We start from the raw sequence: 17,505 nt of genomic DNA, 5'->3' as shown, positions 1-17,505 counted from the left end.
ACTGTCTCCCCACATCCTTGGCATCTTTATGATTAGTTACAAATTCTCCTAATGAACTTGAGCAAAATTGTGGGACATTTTGTAGCATCAGCCCTTACTGTGAAAAGATAGGAAACCTGAAAGATACAGTAATCATGTGCTCTCTTAGTAACATCAAGGCCAGGTTGGGCAGCCTACCCCATGGGTGGCAGGGAATGAAGACAGAGACAATGTCAAGGGTATTCTCCACTCTTCCCAGTGTGTGACCACTCCCAGTTAGAGCCACAGAATACTGGCCTTAAAGAGGGAGTGGCCAGTGGCCTTAAAGAGGGAGGGGGCTGCCTTACATCTCAAAAGGCAGAATTTCTTTAGCTTATAGGAGAAATTGAAATTCCCTTTGTAGTAAAAAAAAAATTCTGAAAACTAAAGCTGGACGCTTACAAAATATGCCCAAAATTCTGGTTTAGAATATGATTTATTGGGCCACTGGATATTTCTGGAAGTGATGTCCTGAATGAAACTTGTTTTCCTCTGATGCACTGAATGTGGTTTTAATCATTTAAAAAAATTATCTTAATCCCTCTGAAAAGATAAAAATGTTAATTACGGATGTTGTACAATGCTGATAACGATCATACAGCTTTTTAAGCAAGAAGCTTAAACTATCAATGGTCAGTTAATTCCTACAGAAGATGTTCGTGTACATATGACCTGTGCCCTGTAGGTGTTGGCTTGATTGCTTCTGGCCAGTGTGATGTGGTCGTGGCCGGTGGTGTAGAGTTAATGTCCGACGTCCCTATTCGTCATTCGAGGAAAATGAGGAAAATGCTGCTTGATCTCAATAAGGCCAAGACTCTGGGTCAGAGACTATCTTTACTCTCTAAATTCAGACTGAATTTCCTGTCGCCTGAGGTAAGACTTGTGAACTCTTTTATAAAGACTTATGTGTCCAAAGCATCCCACTGCAGAGATTTAGAATTAGGTGAGACAGCATGGGTTCAGTTATATTCTAATAGTTGTAGATTCTGTTAGTTATAGAATGGGAAGGGTTAATTATTTGATCATGATGAAAAAAAAAGGATAGTGGTTAGAGAATTCGTAAGCCCTCTTTAGAGATGCCCTGCTCGCAGAGAACTTCCTTGTTTTGGTCTTGATTGACAGTAGATTTCAACTCTCCCAAATAACCCAAATGACCCTAGATGTGGTGTAACACCTGTTAACAGGGCACCTGATCCTGTCTGTCGCCTTTCCCAGCTCCCTGCGGTGGCCGAGTTTTCCACCAGTGAGACCATGGGCCACTCTGCAGACCGACTGGCCGCTGCCTTCGCTGTTTCTCGAACGGAGCAGGATGAGTATGCGTTGCGCTCGCACAGCCTGGCCAAGAAGGCACAGGATGAAGGACTCCTTTCTGATGTTGTCCCCTTCAAAGTCCCAGGTAAAACGGTTTGCTCAACTTTGTAAAGGGGAATGCATAGCGATATTTGTTAGGGACTTCTGAATTGCTCCTAAAACTCCAAAAACCCCAAATGGCTTTTCAGTAAATATGTTGGTTCTGTTTCCAAAATACTCAGCCTTTGTTCTTAAATATGAACTCAAGTTTCAGTGTATGTTGTAACAATAGGTAAACATTTTAAAAAGAGAACTTTTTATAAGAGTCTCCTTTGAGAGCTTCCTGATATATTTTAGTTCTTATGTACATGCCTGTTTTTGAAGTCTTCATTCATGTGACCTCTGTATAGAATAGCTAAATGTGAATGAATAACTTAAGAAATTAGAGTGTCCATTTTTTTGTTAAATCATTTAGTTTTAACATTTAGATTTCTCAAATGCCGTAAGAGTTTAGTTTAAAATTTGGTAATATCTTGATAACCGTAAAAGGCTTTCTTTTTAGTGAATAGGTATGGTTTTCATTTCAATCATTCTTGTAGTTTTTAAAACATATTTCTCTAGAGAAGATATATAATGCTTGTAGCTCCTTAGCATTAAAAAGTTCATATTTTTATAGGAAAAGATACAGTTACCAAAGATAATGGCATTCGCCCTTCCTCCCTGGAGCAGATGGCCAAACTGAAACCTGCGTTCATCAAGCCCTATGGCACAGTGACAGCTGCAAATTCTTCTTTCTTGGTAACTATGTGTATTTACTAGTGACTTTCATATTTGTGTACTTTTGATAGAAAAGCCATTCTAGATCTAAATGTGTGTATTATGAATAGAGGCTTAAAAACATAGTTATTCATGGGTCTGGCCTGGTAGCACAGGGGTTAAGTTCACCCATTCTGCTTCGGTGGCCTGGGGTTCACTGGTTTGGATCCCGGGTGTGGACCTATGCACCGCTTGTCAAGACATGCTGTGGCAGGAGTCCCACGTATAAAGTAGAGGAAGTTGGGCATGGATGTTAACTCAGGGCCAGTCTTCCTCAGCAAAAAGAGGCGGATTGGCAGCGGATGTTAGCTCAGGGCTAATCTTCCTCAAAAAAAAAAAAAGTATATATATAGTTATTCATTACAAAGATAATGTTAAAATAGAATCATAGTTTTTAAGGCCTTAGAAGTCACCATTCTCATACAAAAAGCTGTTGTATTCAGGCACTTAACCAGTCAAAAAACTTTGTCTATGCTAGGCACTGGAGCTAAAAAGAACAGGTGATTGTAATAGAGTGAGAAAGTGCTGTAATGGCTGTGAACAGGGGCTACTGGAGAAAATACGTAGATGGGGGAGTCAGAGAGCCTTCTCAAAGGAGGTAACACTTGAGCAGCGAATCTTGAAGGATGAGTACACGCCAGTTCAAGAAGCATGCAGAAGGTGTTCTGGGCAGAGCGAACAAGTGCAAAATCAGGGAGGCGTGAGAGCAAAGGCTTCTTTGGGGAGAAGCTTGGTGCGAGCAGAGGGTGTGAATCTAGGGGGTCGTGTAAGACGTGGAAAGTAGGCAGAAGGAGTGACAAGACACCTCTTCTAGATCTCATTGTTAGAAAAGGATGCTTTGTATTTATATCTTGTATTTATAAAATATAAATGTAATAATTTATATTATATTTTCCTCAAAGCGCCATGGAATAAATCTACCCTCCTTTTTTGTTATTGTTATTGTTTGCTTATCTGTAGCTGGCTTCACATCCTTCCTTGCCTTTTTGGTTCCTCCTCAATTAAACATCCCTGTTGATTCTGCTTCTGCCTGTAAGATGTGGTTTCCCTTCTCCTACCACCTTGGGTGTCATCTTCTATCTATTCAGTGTTTCTTTTACAATATAACTCCCCTACCCAGACATAAAGTCTGAAATATAGGCGAATGTTTGACATATTTGCCCTCCGTAAGTGACTATTTAATGCCTGCCCTTGGGCTATGGGAAGAGTGCTGGGAGTAGTTCCAACAGGATGATGTACCACCCCATTAAGCCCAAGTGGTGACGGACTCGTTAGTTGATCATTTCCAAAAACAAATTGGATGATAGGGCCATATGGCATGGGCTACACTCTTGCCAGATCTGAACCCACTTGATTACTTCTGGGGTGTGCTAAAGGTGCAGGTTTATTCATTGAAAACCAGAAGCACAAATTATCAGAGGCAACATAGTGCAGATACGTGGATTTTTAGAAATGTATTAATGCACCACATTCGTTGCAATTTTGCACGGTAGCACCTTGAACATGTTATTAATGTAATGTCCGTAAACCACTTATTACGTATAGTCACCTATGTTTCCAGACTTTATGGCTGCCCTATTGGAGATGGCTACATAGTCTTCAGGGCTACTGAGTTATAAAAATATGCTAGAATGCAGTAGAAATTGTTTTGGACTCTATGGACTAGTTCCCTTTTCTTTGGAATTTTGGATTTTTATTTTTTCTTATTTTTGGAGCTCTTTCTTTTGAAGTAATGATAAAGGTCTTTTTTCAGTGGTACCTCTTTTTTCCCCCAACTTCTCGATTCTCAATTGGGAAAAGCACATGGGATATGTCCAGAGAGAAGATCGTGGTTCTAATGTTCTCAGCTGCCTCCTTGTTTCTTCTTCTCCCATTGGTTTGCTTGTTATAGAGTCTATAAATAGAAGAAAATCACCCAGAAGCCACAGGCAGGAAGCAGGCGAGAAACAGTTCAAAAATGTAAAAATAAATAAGTAAATAAGAAATTGTTTTAAATCATAAAATTCCTCATATTCTATACCAAAATCAAAAAACTTTTGGTTTAAGTTTACTGTGAATACGTATTTCTAAAGTTACCTATTTTCTTGACCCATTTTGATAATTATGGTACTTTTTGAAAGGCTCTTCTACCCTCATCCTCAAAAATGGGTCAGTGTGTGTGTTTGAATTGTGACTTGATGGATAAAATGAAAGATTTTGTTATATAGAATCACTGTGTAATTAGTTGATAGGTTTAGCAGCAGGACATAGAAGATGGTAGAAAGACTTCCAGACTGGCTGAAGAATTTAACATTACTGTTCTGGCTAACCTTTCAGACTGATGGTGCATCTGCAATGCTGATCATGGCAGAGGAAAAAGCTCTGGCCATGGGTTATAAGCCCAAGGCATATTTGAGGTAAATGTTCAAAGAAATTGCCTCTGGTTTCTTTATTTTATTACTGGAGCTAACCCCTCTGTTCTTCACCTAGGGATTTTGTGTATGTGTCCCAGGATCCGAAAGATCAGCTTTTACTTGGGTAGGTAGCAGTGTATATCCCTGGACTATAATCAAGAATCTTTGATTACCCACATTTGTTACACGGATTTTAAAGTATGTTACGCCCTGAGTTCATAATTGGTTTGTGTGTTGGATTTTTAAAAAATAATAGTCTTTTATGTTCATATATCATTTTATAGTTTTGAATTCTTTTCCACTTTTTCCTATACATTTCTACTTATAATGTATATGCAACTTAGTATTCTTTCTTCATTAAGCTGTCATAAGCATTATTTCATATTGCTACACTCTGCCTCACAGTCTGCAGAGCAGCCTTTTAGAAAAGGCTCCTCAGGTTTGGACAATGGCCTTCTCCCTCACAAGGCTCCACCCTCGCTGGCCTTCGTGGTGTCCTTCAAACTAGCCCTTTCCTGGGCTTCGCCCTTTGAACTGCGTGTTCTTCTAGCTCTTCACATTGTTAGTCTGTCCTTCTCTTTCACTGTTTACTTGTTTACCGTCTGCTTCTCTGACTCCAGAACGTAGCCTGCATAAGGGCAGAGCCACGCCTGTTCAGTTCACCGTTGTATCCTCAACGCTTGTCAGTATTTGTACCGTAGAGTCAGTGAATGAGCAGAGGACGTTCTAATGCCTCTGTAAAACTCAGTGTGAGGAATATGAAGGAGCTCTTGGGTTAAAAAATACAAGTTTTAACATAGTACTTATTTTTTTCTTTTCAGACCAACATATGCTACTCCAAAAGTTCTAGAAAAGGCAGGGTTAACATTGAATGATGTTGATGCTTTTGAATTTCATGAAGCTTTCTCAGTAAGTCATTTTAAAGACACCTATCAAAGATCTATAATCATAAGAAAAGTAGTCTGTATTTGTGGGAGAGAACAAGATGTAGTTTGTAATATGAGCAAAACAGGAGTGGAGTTTTATATTTGAAGAAATGACCTGCTCTGCTGGAAGGGGCGTAAGAGGAGGGAACTGAGGACCACACATGCATTGTTGAAAAATGTACCTTTTTGAGGCTCTCTCTTAGAGGCCCTTCTAAAGTACCAAGTTGTTTCTTTGGGAAATTTTTGCTGAAAACTGATTTAAAGATTTGCTCAACTTTAAAGTTAGACAAACTCATGCCTAAAAAAAGCCTTAACGAACATTAATAACAAGGTCCTTATTGAATTATTTTCCCTTCTAGGGTCAGATCTTGGCTAATTTTAAAGCCATGGATTCTGATTGGTTTGCACAAAACTACATGGGTCGAAAAACCAAGGTAAGTTTCTGATTAAAAACATGTTTGAATTTCCAAAGCACTTTAATATTTTGAGCTTAGTTACTTGCTAATAAAAATATAGAGGGGAAAGCTTCTTATGAAGAATTTTGTGTCTCACTAAATATATTTATTTCCTAGTTGAAAATAGTTCCTGGAAATTCTTTAGAAGACATGAAAGCAAAATTCTGGGTTGTCTTTTGTTCTTCTCTTAGATGATGTTGGATGAAAAATAAATGGACCCTTGGCTTTTAGAATTGATCTAGAGTTTCTTTCTTTTGCAGTAAAATAATTTGTGATATGTCTTGTTAGTTATTTCCCTCTATCCCTGTTACTTCCTATTACTAAGAGCCTGCCCTGATTCTTTTTTTTTTTTTTAATTTTTATTGAGTTAATGATAGGTTACAATCTTGCATAATTTCAGTTGTACATTGTTGTCTGTCCGTCGTGTTGTAGGTGCACCCCTTCACCCTTTGTGCCCACCCCCCACCCCACCTTTCCCCTGGTAGCCGCTTATCTGTTCTCTTTGTCCACATTTTTAAATTCCTCATATGAGTGGAGTCATACAGAGATTGTCCTTCTCTATCTGGCTTATTTCACTTAACATAATTCCCTCAAGGTCCATCCATGTTATTGCAAATGGAATGATTTTGTTCTGTTTTGCAGCTGAGTAGTATTCCATTGTATGCATATACCACATCTTCTTTGTCCATTCGTCTGTTGATGGGCACTTAGGTTGCTTCCATGTCTTGGCTATTGTAAATGATGCTGCAATGAACATTGGGGTGCATAGGACTTTTGGAATTGATAACTTCAAGCTCTTTGGATAGATACCCAGTAGTGGGATAGCTGGATCGTATGGTAGTTCTATTTTTAATTTTTTGAGGAATCTCCATACTGTTTTCCGTAGTGGCTGCACCAGTTTGCATTCCCACCAGCAGTGTATGAGGGTTCCTTTTTCTCCACAACCTCTCCAACAGTTGTTTACTATTAGTTTTAGATATTTTTGTCATTCTAATGGGTGTAAGGTGATATCTTAGTGTAGTTTTGATTTGCATTTCCCTGATGATCAGCAATGATGAACATCTTTTCATGTGCCTATTGGCCATCTGTATATCTTCTTTGGAGAAATATCTGTTCATGTCTCCAGCCCATTTTTTGATCAGGTTGTTTGATTTTTTGTTGTTGAGTTGTGTGAGTTCTTTATATATTATGGATATTAAGCCTTTGTCAGATATATGACTTGCAAATATTTTTTCCCAGTTAGCGGGTTGTGTTTTTGTTTCAATCCTGATTCTTAAGTAAACTCATCTTTATATTTGCGTCTGTTTTGGGAGCCAGGTTGGATTGCCTCCTTTGGAGAAGTTTAACACCTGGGGTGGATCGCTGTCCCTGGGGCACCCATTTGGAGCCACTGGCTGCCGGTTGGTCATGGCAGCTGCCAACAGATTACGGAAGGAAGGAGGCCAGTATGGTTTAGTGGCTGCCTGTGCAGCTGGAGGGCAGGTATGTCACAGCAGGTTCACAGGAGCTGCTCGAAAGTCATTTTCTTTGAAACAAAACAAGCTCGTCCAAGAATGTTTGATTTAATTTAGTTTGAAATATTCTTGAGCAATATTTCTGGTGACAGCCAGCCAGAAATAAAGCAGCATATTTTGGTAGGATAGAGAGTACTACTTTGATTCTGATAGTACTTTGGAAGGAAGATGCTATTTAAATCCAAGCTATTGTTTAACTTAAAATAGTGTTTACATTTTTGTTTTTAAAGGTGTATATGCTCATTGTGGAAATACAAAAAGTATATAGGAAAAAATTAGAATCACCTATAATCCCCTCACCAGACACTATTGTTATTAACGTTTTGATATGTTTTCTTCTTTAATAATAAAATTTTATTCATTTATCTAGTCACTGTGAGACCTCAATTATACAATCTCTCCATGAAGAAAACTGCCTTTCTGGAGAACTGAACTATACGTTAATTGGAGAATTACTTTACCTCTGGATAACTTAGTGCTGTTTAGCTGGGGGAAATTCTGTAATTCTGGATTTTTCCTATCTGCCTCACTTGCGTTGCGGACACAACTTCCTACCTGCTATAGCATTTCACTCTGGTAATAAAATCCAAAAGGAAGACTGGCTGTAATCTTTTTTTTTTTTTCTTTTTAACCCTGATGGAAACAGATTTTGTCTTCCTCCAGATTATTGAAATTTTCTGTTGTTGATCAAGATGAACAAATGTGTAAAAGCATAAACATCTTGCTTTCAAAAGCCTTTATTTATGGCTTCTCCTCAGAGACTTTGAAGAAACAAAGGATAAGTTACTTATAGGTTGGATCATTTTAGACTTCATGATCAAAAGCATTTTTTAATCTGTGTAACTTTGTCCATAGAGAACCGCAGCCACTTAGGACGGGAGCCTCCCTCTGTCTTTCTGTGCCAGGCTTACACGAGGGCGGCAGCTGGTACACAGCACTGTGCGTAGTACACGGCCCACACGGGTTAATGTCCTTTGGTTTTGAGCATTTGTTCCCTAATATTTTATCTAGCACATAGAGTATAAAGAACACAGTACTAGATGTTTTTGTGGATGAACAAAGAATACCCAATACCTTTCTTCTAGAAATTTACAATATAGGGAGGTGAGAGGGGATGATGCATCATAGAAACTAGGTTAAACTTGGCGTTGTTTCATCAAGAGCCAAATGAGTGATACAAACCTGATTCAGTCAGAGGAGGAAGCTGTCATTGTGCATCTAGACCAGACGTTCTCAACTTGGGCACCATTAACCTTTTGGGCCAGATAATTCTTTGTTGTAGGGCATTGTGCTGTGTGTTGCAGGATGTTTAGCATGGTGTCTACCCACAAGATACCAGTAACAACACCCCCTTACACACACAGTTGGGACAACCGAAAATATTTCCAGACAATTGTCCTCTCAGGAGGGTGGGGGGCAAAATTGCCCCCCAGTTGAGAACTGCTGATCTAGATCAATATAAAAGATTTTGGAACATGAAAACAATACTTATTTTTTTTTTTAAGATTTTTTATTTTTCCTTTTTCTCCCCAAAGTCCCCCAGTACATAGTTGTATATTTTTAGTTGTGGGTCCTTCCAGTTGTGACATGTGGGACGCTGCCTCAGCATGGCTTGATGAGCAGTGCCACGTCCACGCCCAGGATCCGAACTAGAGAAACCCTGGGCCGCCTAAGCACAGCACGTGAACTTAACCACTCAGCCACGAGGCCGGCCCCAAAAGCGATACATTTTAAAGAAAGCTGGAGAAGGAGTATTCTGCCTTGTTATGGGCCCTTCTGGCATAACCCCAGTCAAACCTGCCCATCTGTTCTTTTTTGTTTGCATCTGCCTTTCTCCAGGAATTTAACCGTTTGTCCTGCACTGCAGTGTATACTAGATTGAGGATGGAACCATGTACCTACACAGTGTTCAGCTTGGTGCCTTATAAACAATATTGCTTAATAAATATTTGTGGGAGGGGCTGGCCCCATGGCCCAGTGGTTGAGTTCATGTGCTCCACTTCGGCGGCCCAGGGTTCACTGGTTTGAATCCTGGGCACAGACCTAGCACTGCTCATCAAGCCATGCTGAGGCAGCGTGCTTTCAAAACCTCAGTCTTCTCATCTAGAAATTCACTTTTTTGGCATTCACTGTATCATATTTATTTTTGTACAGGTAAAAAAATGTTCCCATGGTTTCTCATTTTAATAGCAGGCATTTATGGAGCATCTATGAGGAATCAGACTACTAGACAGACTCTGATGCAGCTGTGCACACATGTATAGATGTATGCATGTAAACATGTGCACACACACACATATTGTGTGCTATCTAATTTAATGCTCACAAAACTCTATGAAATAGGCACCGTGAGCCCCATTTCATAGAGGAAATTGAGGTTCAGAATGGCAAATAATTTCCCCAAGATCGCACAGCATTTGAATGGCAGAGCCAGGACCAAACTCCAAAACCTATTCTTTTCTCACTGTTCTCTGCTGTCTTTGTACTGACTGGATTCGTTACCTTTCAATGCTCTAACTGAACTTTTTTTTCTTTACAGGGCCATGCTATGATAGTGGAAGCGTATCCAAAGTAACAGATCAGGAAGAGGTGACCTGGAGTTTCTGTGCAACACTCACACTAGGCAATGCCATTTCAATGCATTACTAAGTGACATTCTCTAGTTCCTAGCTCCTCTTAGGAAAACAAAATGTGTGGCCTTCTGTTTGCAATGAAGCCTAGCCAGTGTTCTGCGCTTTCCAGTAATCATGGCTTACTGCTCTTCCAGGGATTTCTTAGTCACCAGAATCTCACACAGTGATATGTTTAAGCAATTGTTTTTGGTCTGTATTTTCATTAAAGACTAAATGAGTTGTTGCAATTTGGAATTATCTTTGTAACATTTGCAAATCGTGCCATTCCTATTTGTGACCTAACAATAGTGTTTTCTATAAAATACAAACCAATGTGCCTAAATTAACTTAATTATGAGAAGATAATTCAGAATCTCAACATCATTGAAAACTTACAGTAAATGTTTGGCTACGTAAATATCACGTTGGTTAACCTTAATAAAGTGGAGAAGTATTGGAGACCTGTGTGCCTTATTTTTTATTAGAGATACCAGGTGGTTCTCTTGGCTTAGGGGCAGATTTTGCCTTTGTTTGCTCATCTGTAACTTCTCCCCAGTTGAGTCAACCGTGAGGCTGCCAGGAACATGAAGAGGGTCCTGCTGTAGAAGAACCCCTTTTTTTCCCCCTTGTTCGAGTGAAGTAAGTTTATTTCACTGTTTGGAGATGCTGCTGTTTGCCAGGATTTAAATGAAGTGTAAAGAAATTTTTAAATTTTGATCAACAGACTAAAAATTCTCTCCATTTTTTGACAACCAGACTGCGTTAAATCACGTGTATGCTGGTGCTTAGAGGAAGCAAAAGTCTTAATTGTGGCCATTTATGTGAATGTTGCTTAGGTCTCTGAACGTTACCGGCCATCAGAATCATCCTCCAGTTCAGGGACAGATTGGGCAAGGGAGTAGCTGACCTCTTAAAGGGCATTGGACAGACCCAGCATCATTTCCCTGTGATTTCATTGGTAATTTCAACATAATGTGAGTTTTTAATACTGAAAACCAGTATATTTACATACATGTCACAAAAAGCAACTCTAGATAAATTGTTAAATATAAAGCTTAAAAAACTTTAAAATTTAGGGCCAGCCCTGTGGCTGAGTGGTTAAGTTCGCCTGCCCTGCTTCAGCAGCCCAGGGTTTTGCTGGTTCGGATCCTGGGCGCGGACATGGCACCGCTCATCAGGCCATGCTGAGGCAGCGTCCCACATAGCACAACTAGAAGGACCTACAACTAGAATCTACAACTGTGTACTGGGGGGCTTTGGGGAGAAGAAAGAAAAAAAGGAAGATTGGCAACAGTTGTTAGCTCAGGTGCCAATCTTTTAAAAAAAAAAAAAAACAAGAAGAAGTTACTATTAAAAAAAAAAAAAACTTTAAAATTTAGAAAAAAATACCACTATGACCTTAGATTGGGGAGAGAAAGAAGGGGACTTCTTTTTTATTTTTGATGGGAAAGATTTGCCCTGAGCTAACAACTAACACTTGTTGCCAATCTTCCTGTTTTTTCCCCCTCCGCAAAGCCCCAGTACATAGTTGTAAATCTTTCTAGTATTGTGTGAGCCACTGCCACAGCACGGCTGCTGACAGATGAGTGGTGTGGTTCTGTGCCCAGGAACCGAAACAGGGCTGCTGAAGTGGAGCATGCCAAACTTTAACCACTAGGCCATCAGGGCTGGCTCGAGACAGGGATTTCTTTTTTTTAAAACTTTTATTGAGATTATGATAGTTTACAACCTTGTGAAATTTCAGTTGTACATTATTGTTTGTCAGTCGTGTTGTAGGGGCACAACTTCACCCTTTGTGCCCACCCCCGACCCCCCTTTCCCCTGGAAGCCACTAATCTGTTCTCTTGAGACAGGCATTTCTTAAACAAGACATTTAAAATGCTAGTCATAAAAGAAAAGATCTATAAATTTGTCTATGACGAAATAAGAACTTGTGTTCTTATTTTGATAGAGTGAAAAGACAAGCCAGCCCCTAGAAAAGGGTTCTTTACTCAGTACTGCATTCACTGAAAAAAATATGAATCCAGGGGCCAACTCAATGGCGCAGTGGTTAAGTGCACACGTTCTGCTTCGGCGGCCCAGGGTTCACCGGTTTGGATCTGGGGTGCGGACATGGCACCGCTTGGCACGCCATGCTGTGGTAGGCGTCCCATATATAAAGTAGAGGAAGATGGGCACGGATGTTAGCTCAGGGCCAGGCTTCCTCGGCAAAAAGAGGAGGCTTCACAGCAGTTAGCTCAGGGCTAATCTTCAAAAAAAAAAAAAAATATGATATATCTGTATCTTACAAAGGACCCAGAATATATAAAGAATTCTTATAAATAAATAAGAAGAAAGATAACTAAAAAAATGGGCAAAAGATATTAACGGGCATTTTGTAGAAAATAGTATACAAATGGGGAATAAACATGAAAAGATGCTCACTAGTAATCAAGACAAACCAAATGAAGACCATGATGAGATACTATTTTATACTCACCAGACTGGTAAACTTGAACAAAACAGAATACTCAGTGTAGGTTAGGATGTGGAACAATGGGAACTTACATACACTGCTGGTGAGAATGCAGATTGATACGAGCACTTTGGAAAACAGCCTGGCATTATCTTGTACATTTGAATTTGACACGCAGTCTGTGACCCAGCATTTCCAGTCTGAGGCATATTTCCAAAAAAACTTGCACACGAGTACCAGGAGTCATGTACAAGGGTGTTCATAGCAACATTGCTCTTTAATAACAAAATATTGTAAATAATGTTCATTGACAGGAAAGGTTAAAAAACGAGCAAAACTAAGTACATTTCTAGGATGCCTACATGAGGTAAAAATGTTTCCTAGAACAGTTAAAGGAAGAGAAAAGAGAAATCTTTCTTGCAGAAGAATTCCAAATAGTGTATGTAGCTACTCCATGCTCCAGGAGGTGGAGCACGCCCCTTCCCTGCTTGAGTGTGAGCTGGACTTAGTGACTCACTCCAGTGAATGGATGTGAAAAGGGAAACTAGGCAACCTTACAGTGGAGAAACCTGGCAAACACCAGCTTAACCAAGCAACCAAGGTTAACATCAGTGCTGTCCTGTGACATCACATACCTCCTGGCATGGTGTAATCAGAGGGGCCCTTCACATCAGGGGTATTCTTTCCAAATACCCATAACCCAGTCAAATGGAACATCAGAGAAACCGGGAAATTGAGGGACATCCTACAAAATACTTGACCAGTACTCAAAACTATCAAGGTCATGAAAAATGAGGGACTGAGAAACTGTCAGAGCAGAGGAGGCTAAGGAGACATGACAACTAAATGCAATGTGGCATCCTAGATTGGACTCTGAAATAGGGAAAGGACATTAATGGAAAAACTGGTGAAATCTGAATAAAATGTGGAATTTAGTTAGTAGTTAAAAAAAAGGCCCAGAAATAAACCATCACATATGTGGTCATAGAGCTCATATAATTTTTGACAAGGATGTTAAGACCGTTCAAGGGGGAAAGGACAGTCTCTTCAACAAATGGTATTAGGAAAACTGGATATCCACAAGCAAAAGAAGGAAGTTGGGCCCTTACCTTACATCATAACAAAAATTAACTCAAAATGGATTGACCTAAACATAAGAGCTAAAGCTGTAAAACTCTAAGAAAATGGGAAAAGCTACATGATGTTGGATTTGGCAATGATTTCTTAAATATGACACTAAAAGCACAGACAACGAAAGAAAAAATAGATTAAATTGGACTTCATCAAAATTAAAAATTTCTATGCATCGAAGGACACAGAGTGAAAAGGCAACCTATGGAATGGGAGAAAATATTTGCAAGTCATATATCCGATAAGGAGTTAATACTTAGAATAAAGAACTACAACTCAACAACCAGAAAAACAACCCAACTTAAAAATGGGCAAAGACTTTGAATAGACATTTCTCTAAAGATGACTTACTAATGACCAGTAAGACATGAAAAGATGTTCCGTATCACTAATCGTTAGGGAAATGCAAATCAAAACTACAACAGATACCGCTTCACACCCATTAGGATGGCCACTATCAAAAACCCAGAAAATAACAAGTGTTGGTGTGGATGTGGAGTAATTGGAACCCTCATGCACCGTTGGTGGGATTGTAAAATGGTGCAGCTGCTATGGAAAAGAGTATGGCAGTTCCCCTAAAAATTAAAAATAGAATTACCATATAATCCAGCAATTCCATGTCTAGATATATACCCTAAATAATTGAAGAGAGTCTCAAAGAGAGATTTGTACACCCATGTTCACAGCAGCCAATAGGTGGAAGCAACCCAAATGTACATTGATGGGTGAATGGATAAACAAAATGTATATATACATACAATGGAATACTATGCAGCCTTAAAAAGGAAGGCAATCCTATCACATGCTACAACATGGATGAACCTTGAGGACATTATGCTGAGTGAAATAAACCAGTCACAAAAAGACAAATACTGTATGATTCTACTTATTTGAGGTATCTAAAATAGTCAAATTCAGAGACAGAAAGTAAAATGACAGTTGCCGAGAGTTGAGGTGAGAGGGAATGGGGAGTTGCTTATTGGTGTAGAGTTTCAGTTTTGAAAGATGAGTCCTGGAGATTCACAATAATGTGAATGTCCTTAACACTACTGAACTGTACACTTAAAAATGGTTAAAATGGTAAATTTTATGTCTTTCACCACATTTAAAAATAGGGTTTTTTTTTTTTTTCATAAAGGTGAGGGAAGACCTTGAGAACAGAGGTTACCTCTGCGTGGGGGCAGTGGAACTGGATTGGAGAGGAGCATACAGGTAGCTTCAGCGGTGTTGCTAAAGTTCTAGTTCTGAGGTTGGGTCATTGGCTCACCCAACTTTGCATAAGTCATATACTATTTCAAAACACCCTGTACATGTAAGAGAAGATCGAGTTCTTTTCATTAGCATGACTCCTACAAAAGATCATGATGGCTAGAGATGCCTCCGTCTCATGTAGACCTTGATGTTCATTCTTAGATACCTTAAACTGGTTATACTATTCTTAAAGATCCCAATTTAAGTGTCTATCTTTTCATGTAAAACTGATGGTCTCTGATTTTGAGTGAAAGTTCATGTTCTTCCTACGGTCTACATAGTTCATTCATTCAACAAATACTTATTGAGTGCCTGTTATGTGTTGAGGACTATTCTAGGTGTTAAAGCTACAGCAACCAACGAAAGACAAGCATTCTTACTCTCTTTGCTTCCGTCTTTCCAAAGAGAAGAATCCTAATTCTTCTCAGCCTATCATCTCTCCCATTCTTTCTGAGTTATGCTTATTTTCTTCAAGCCTCTCAAATTCCGGTCGTTCTTGAGGAGTGAAAAGCGGTAGCAGGGTCTTCCCGTCTTTCTCAGGTTTTGATGGATGGCTCAGAGGCCATCTGCCTAGATCCTCTGTGGTTTACAGGGATCCCCTGCTATCTGAAAGTTCGCTTTACGCCACTTCTTTTATGAAAGGCCTACTTTAGTACCTGTTTTCACTAACTGAAAGAAATTCTTTTTTCTTTTTAAAGATTGGCACCTGAGGTAACAACTGTTGCCAATCTTTTTTTTTTTCCTGCTATTTCTCCCCAAATGCCCCCAGTACATAGTTGCATATTTCAGTTGTGGGTCCTTCTAGTTGTGGCACATGGGATGCCACCTCAGCACGGCCTGAGGAGCGGTGCCATATCTGCGCCCAGGATCCCAAACAGGGGAACCCTGGGCCGCCCAAGAGGAGCATGCGAAGTCAACCACTCAGCCACGGGACCGCCCGGGAAAGAAATTCTAAGGGGATTTTTGGTTTTGTGAAAATAGAGGCAGCACCCGACGTGAGGTGTGAGTGGCGCCACCAAGCTCCTTCCCTGGGAACTACACTCAGTGTCTCAGCATCAAGCCGCCATAGCTTTGAGCTGTGCCTGTGGGCATGTGCTTTACCTTGAGTTATTTTGGTAGGTTATTTTTGGGGTCTGAGAATGCTCAAAAGATTTTCCATATAAATCAATGGTAATTGTTTCTTCGTTTTGGGCCATTTCGGCTCATGAAGGTTTTCACGGGGAGCAGGGAGACCTGTGCTTGGGACTCTGGACTGGGGTATTCTGCTTTTTCAGTGAAGGGGGCCCATTGATTAAGACACAATGGGAGAACGTGAGGATGGAAGGACACAAATAGTAGAAATACTCCTCTGAAAAAATACATTATTGTGAAAGAGAAGCAGCATGTAGATATGTTGGCGATACTCGTAGCTGCAGTGACTTCAGCTAGGAGCCCCTTTTCCCCTGCGTGCTTGAAGGACCGTCAGTGATCAACTAGAATTGATCCCCAAAGCAGAACTCCAAATGGGGGCTTCAAAGCTTCCTCGGGAGCCCCTAATGTAGTCTACCCTTCTGTACAAACCTAAATTCCAAGAGGTATATTGTTTGTGTTTCTTTGCTTGTCAAGTTTCTATTTTTAAATAGGCAAAATGTTCAGGGGAGCTTTTTCAAAATCATTTAATTTTTTTCTAATATAAAAATACATGATCATTTAAAAAAATTCAAACAATATTTATAGACTGAGAAGAAAATGAAACATCGAGTAGAGATACCCACTGTTAGTATTTTGACACCTTTCCTTTTCAAGGCACACATGTTTGAATGGACAGATGGACCAAAACTGCCCAGTATGAAGGTGTTCTGGAACCCCTTTGTTTTACTTAGCTATATAGCCTAGGCATCAGTAGGTCTAGTGAGCTATACATCATCATTTTTGATGACCACATAGCATTCCTTGGTACAGACATATTCTCATTTGTTTTACCAAGAGCCTCTTTCTTGAGGGTGTAAGCATAGGAAGGCAGATCCTTGGTACAGGTATCTGTTCACTTGCCTGCTTCTTTCTTTAAGCCATCTTTTTAACAATGGAATTGCTGCTGAATCTCACTTTCTCATATTTACCTCCAGAGCCTTCTTTTTCAGTCCTTTTTTTTTTTTTTTAACAGTGAGAGCCAAGTGGACAGACTTAATGTCATTTCATTTATTAATTCCAAAGTATGTTTTTTAGCAGAGCATGCACTGAGTATGTGCAATCATTTGAGAAGGAAAATAAAAAGATACACATCTACAAAAGCATCCTCAGAAAAGGAGTCTCTGCTGCTTTTAAAGTGAAAGTAGATTATTTGAATTAAAAAAATAATTTTTTTTTAAAGATTTTATTTTTCATTTTTCTCCCCAAAGCCCCCTGGTACATAGTTGTGTATTTTTAGTTGTGGGTCCTTCTAGTTGTGGTATGTGGGATGCTGCTTCAGCATGGCTTGATGAGCAGTGCCATGTCTGCACCCAGGATCTGAACCAGCGAGACCCGGGGCCACTGAAGCGGAGCACACGAACTTAATCACTTGGCCACAGGGCTAGCCAAAAAAAAAAGAATTTTATAATTAAAAAAAATTAAGACTGTAGGGGCTGGCCTGGTGGTGCAGTGGTTAAGTTCTCACGTTCTGCTT

At 39.7% G+C, this 17,505-nt stretch overlaps 1 protein-coding gene across 12 annotated transcripts in view; it reads left to right on the top strand.

The window, feature by feature from the left end:
* The window catches only part of HADHB (hydroxyacyl-CoA dehydrogenase trifunctional multienzyme complex subunit beta), a 35,535-nt gene extending 25,473 nt beyond the window's left edge, over window positions 1-10,062 (top strand). For 4 of the 12 annotated variants that reach the window (XM_044772085.2, XM_070512445.1, XM_070512438.1 and 1 more), the window contains 9 exons: window positions 704-891; window positions 1,234-1,414; window positions 1,985-2,106; window positions 4,441-4,520; window positions 4,594-4,641; window positions 5,339-5,426; window positions 5,803-5,877; window positions 7,216-7,380; window positions 9,952-10,062. In XM_044772085.2, coding sequence (XP_044628020.1) covers window positions 704-891; window positions 1,234-1,414; window positions 1,985-2,106; window positions 4,441-4,520; window positions 4,594-4,641; window positions 5,339-5,426; window positions 5,803-5,877; window positions 7,216-7,380; window positions 9,952-9,987 — 983 coding nt within the window. In that variant the 3' untranslated portion in view covers window positions 9,988-10,062. Of the gene's footprint in view, window positions 1-655; window positions 892-1,233; window positions 1,415-1,984; window positions 2,107-4,440; window positions 4,521-4,593; window positions 4,642-5,338; window positions 5,427-5,802; window positions 5,878-7,215; window positions 7,381-9,951 lie in introns of all 12 variants that reach the window. The other 8 variants (XM_070512442.1, XM_070512436.1, XM_070512447.1 and 5 more) reach the window with 6 other exon arrangements.
* The last annotated feature ends 7,443 nt before the right edge of the window (window positions 10,063-17,505 follow it).

This window comes from Equus asinus, chromosome 6 (genome assembly GCF_041296235.1).
Source record: "Equus asinus isolate D_3611 breed Donkey chromosome 6, EquAss-T2T_v2, whole genome shotgun sequence".
NCBI lineage: Eukaryota > Metazoa > Chordata > Mammalia > Perissodactyla > Equidae > Equus > Equus asinus.
Note: the sequence above shows the minus strand (reverse complement) of the source record. Positions and strands in the feature narration are given on the sequence as shown.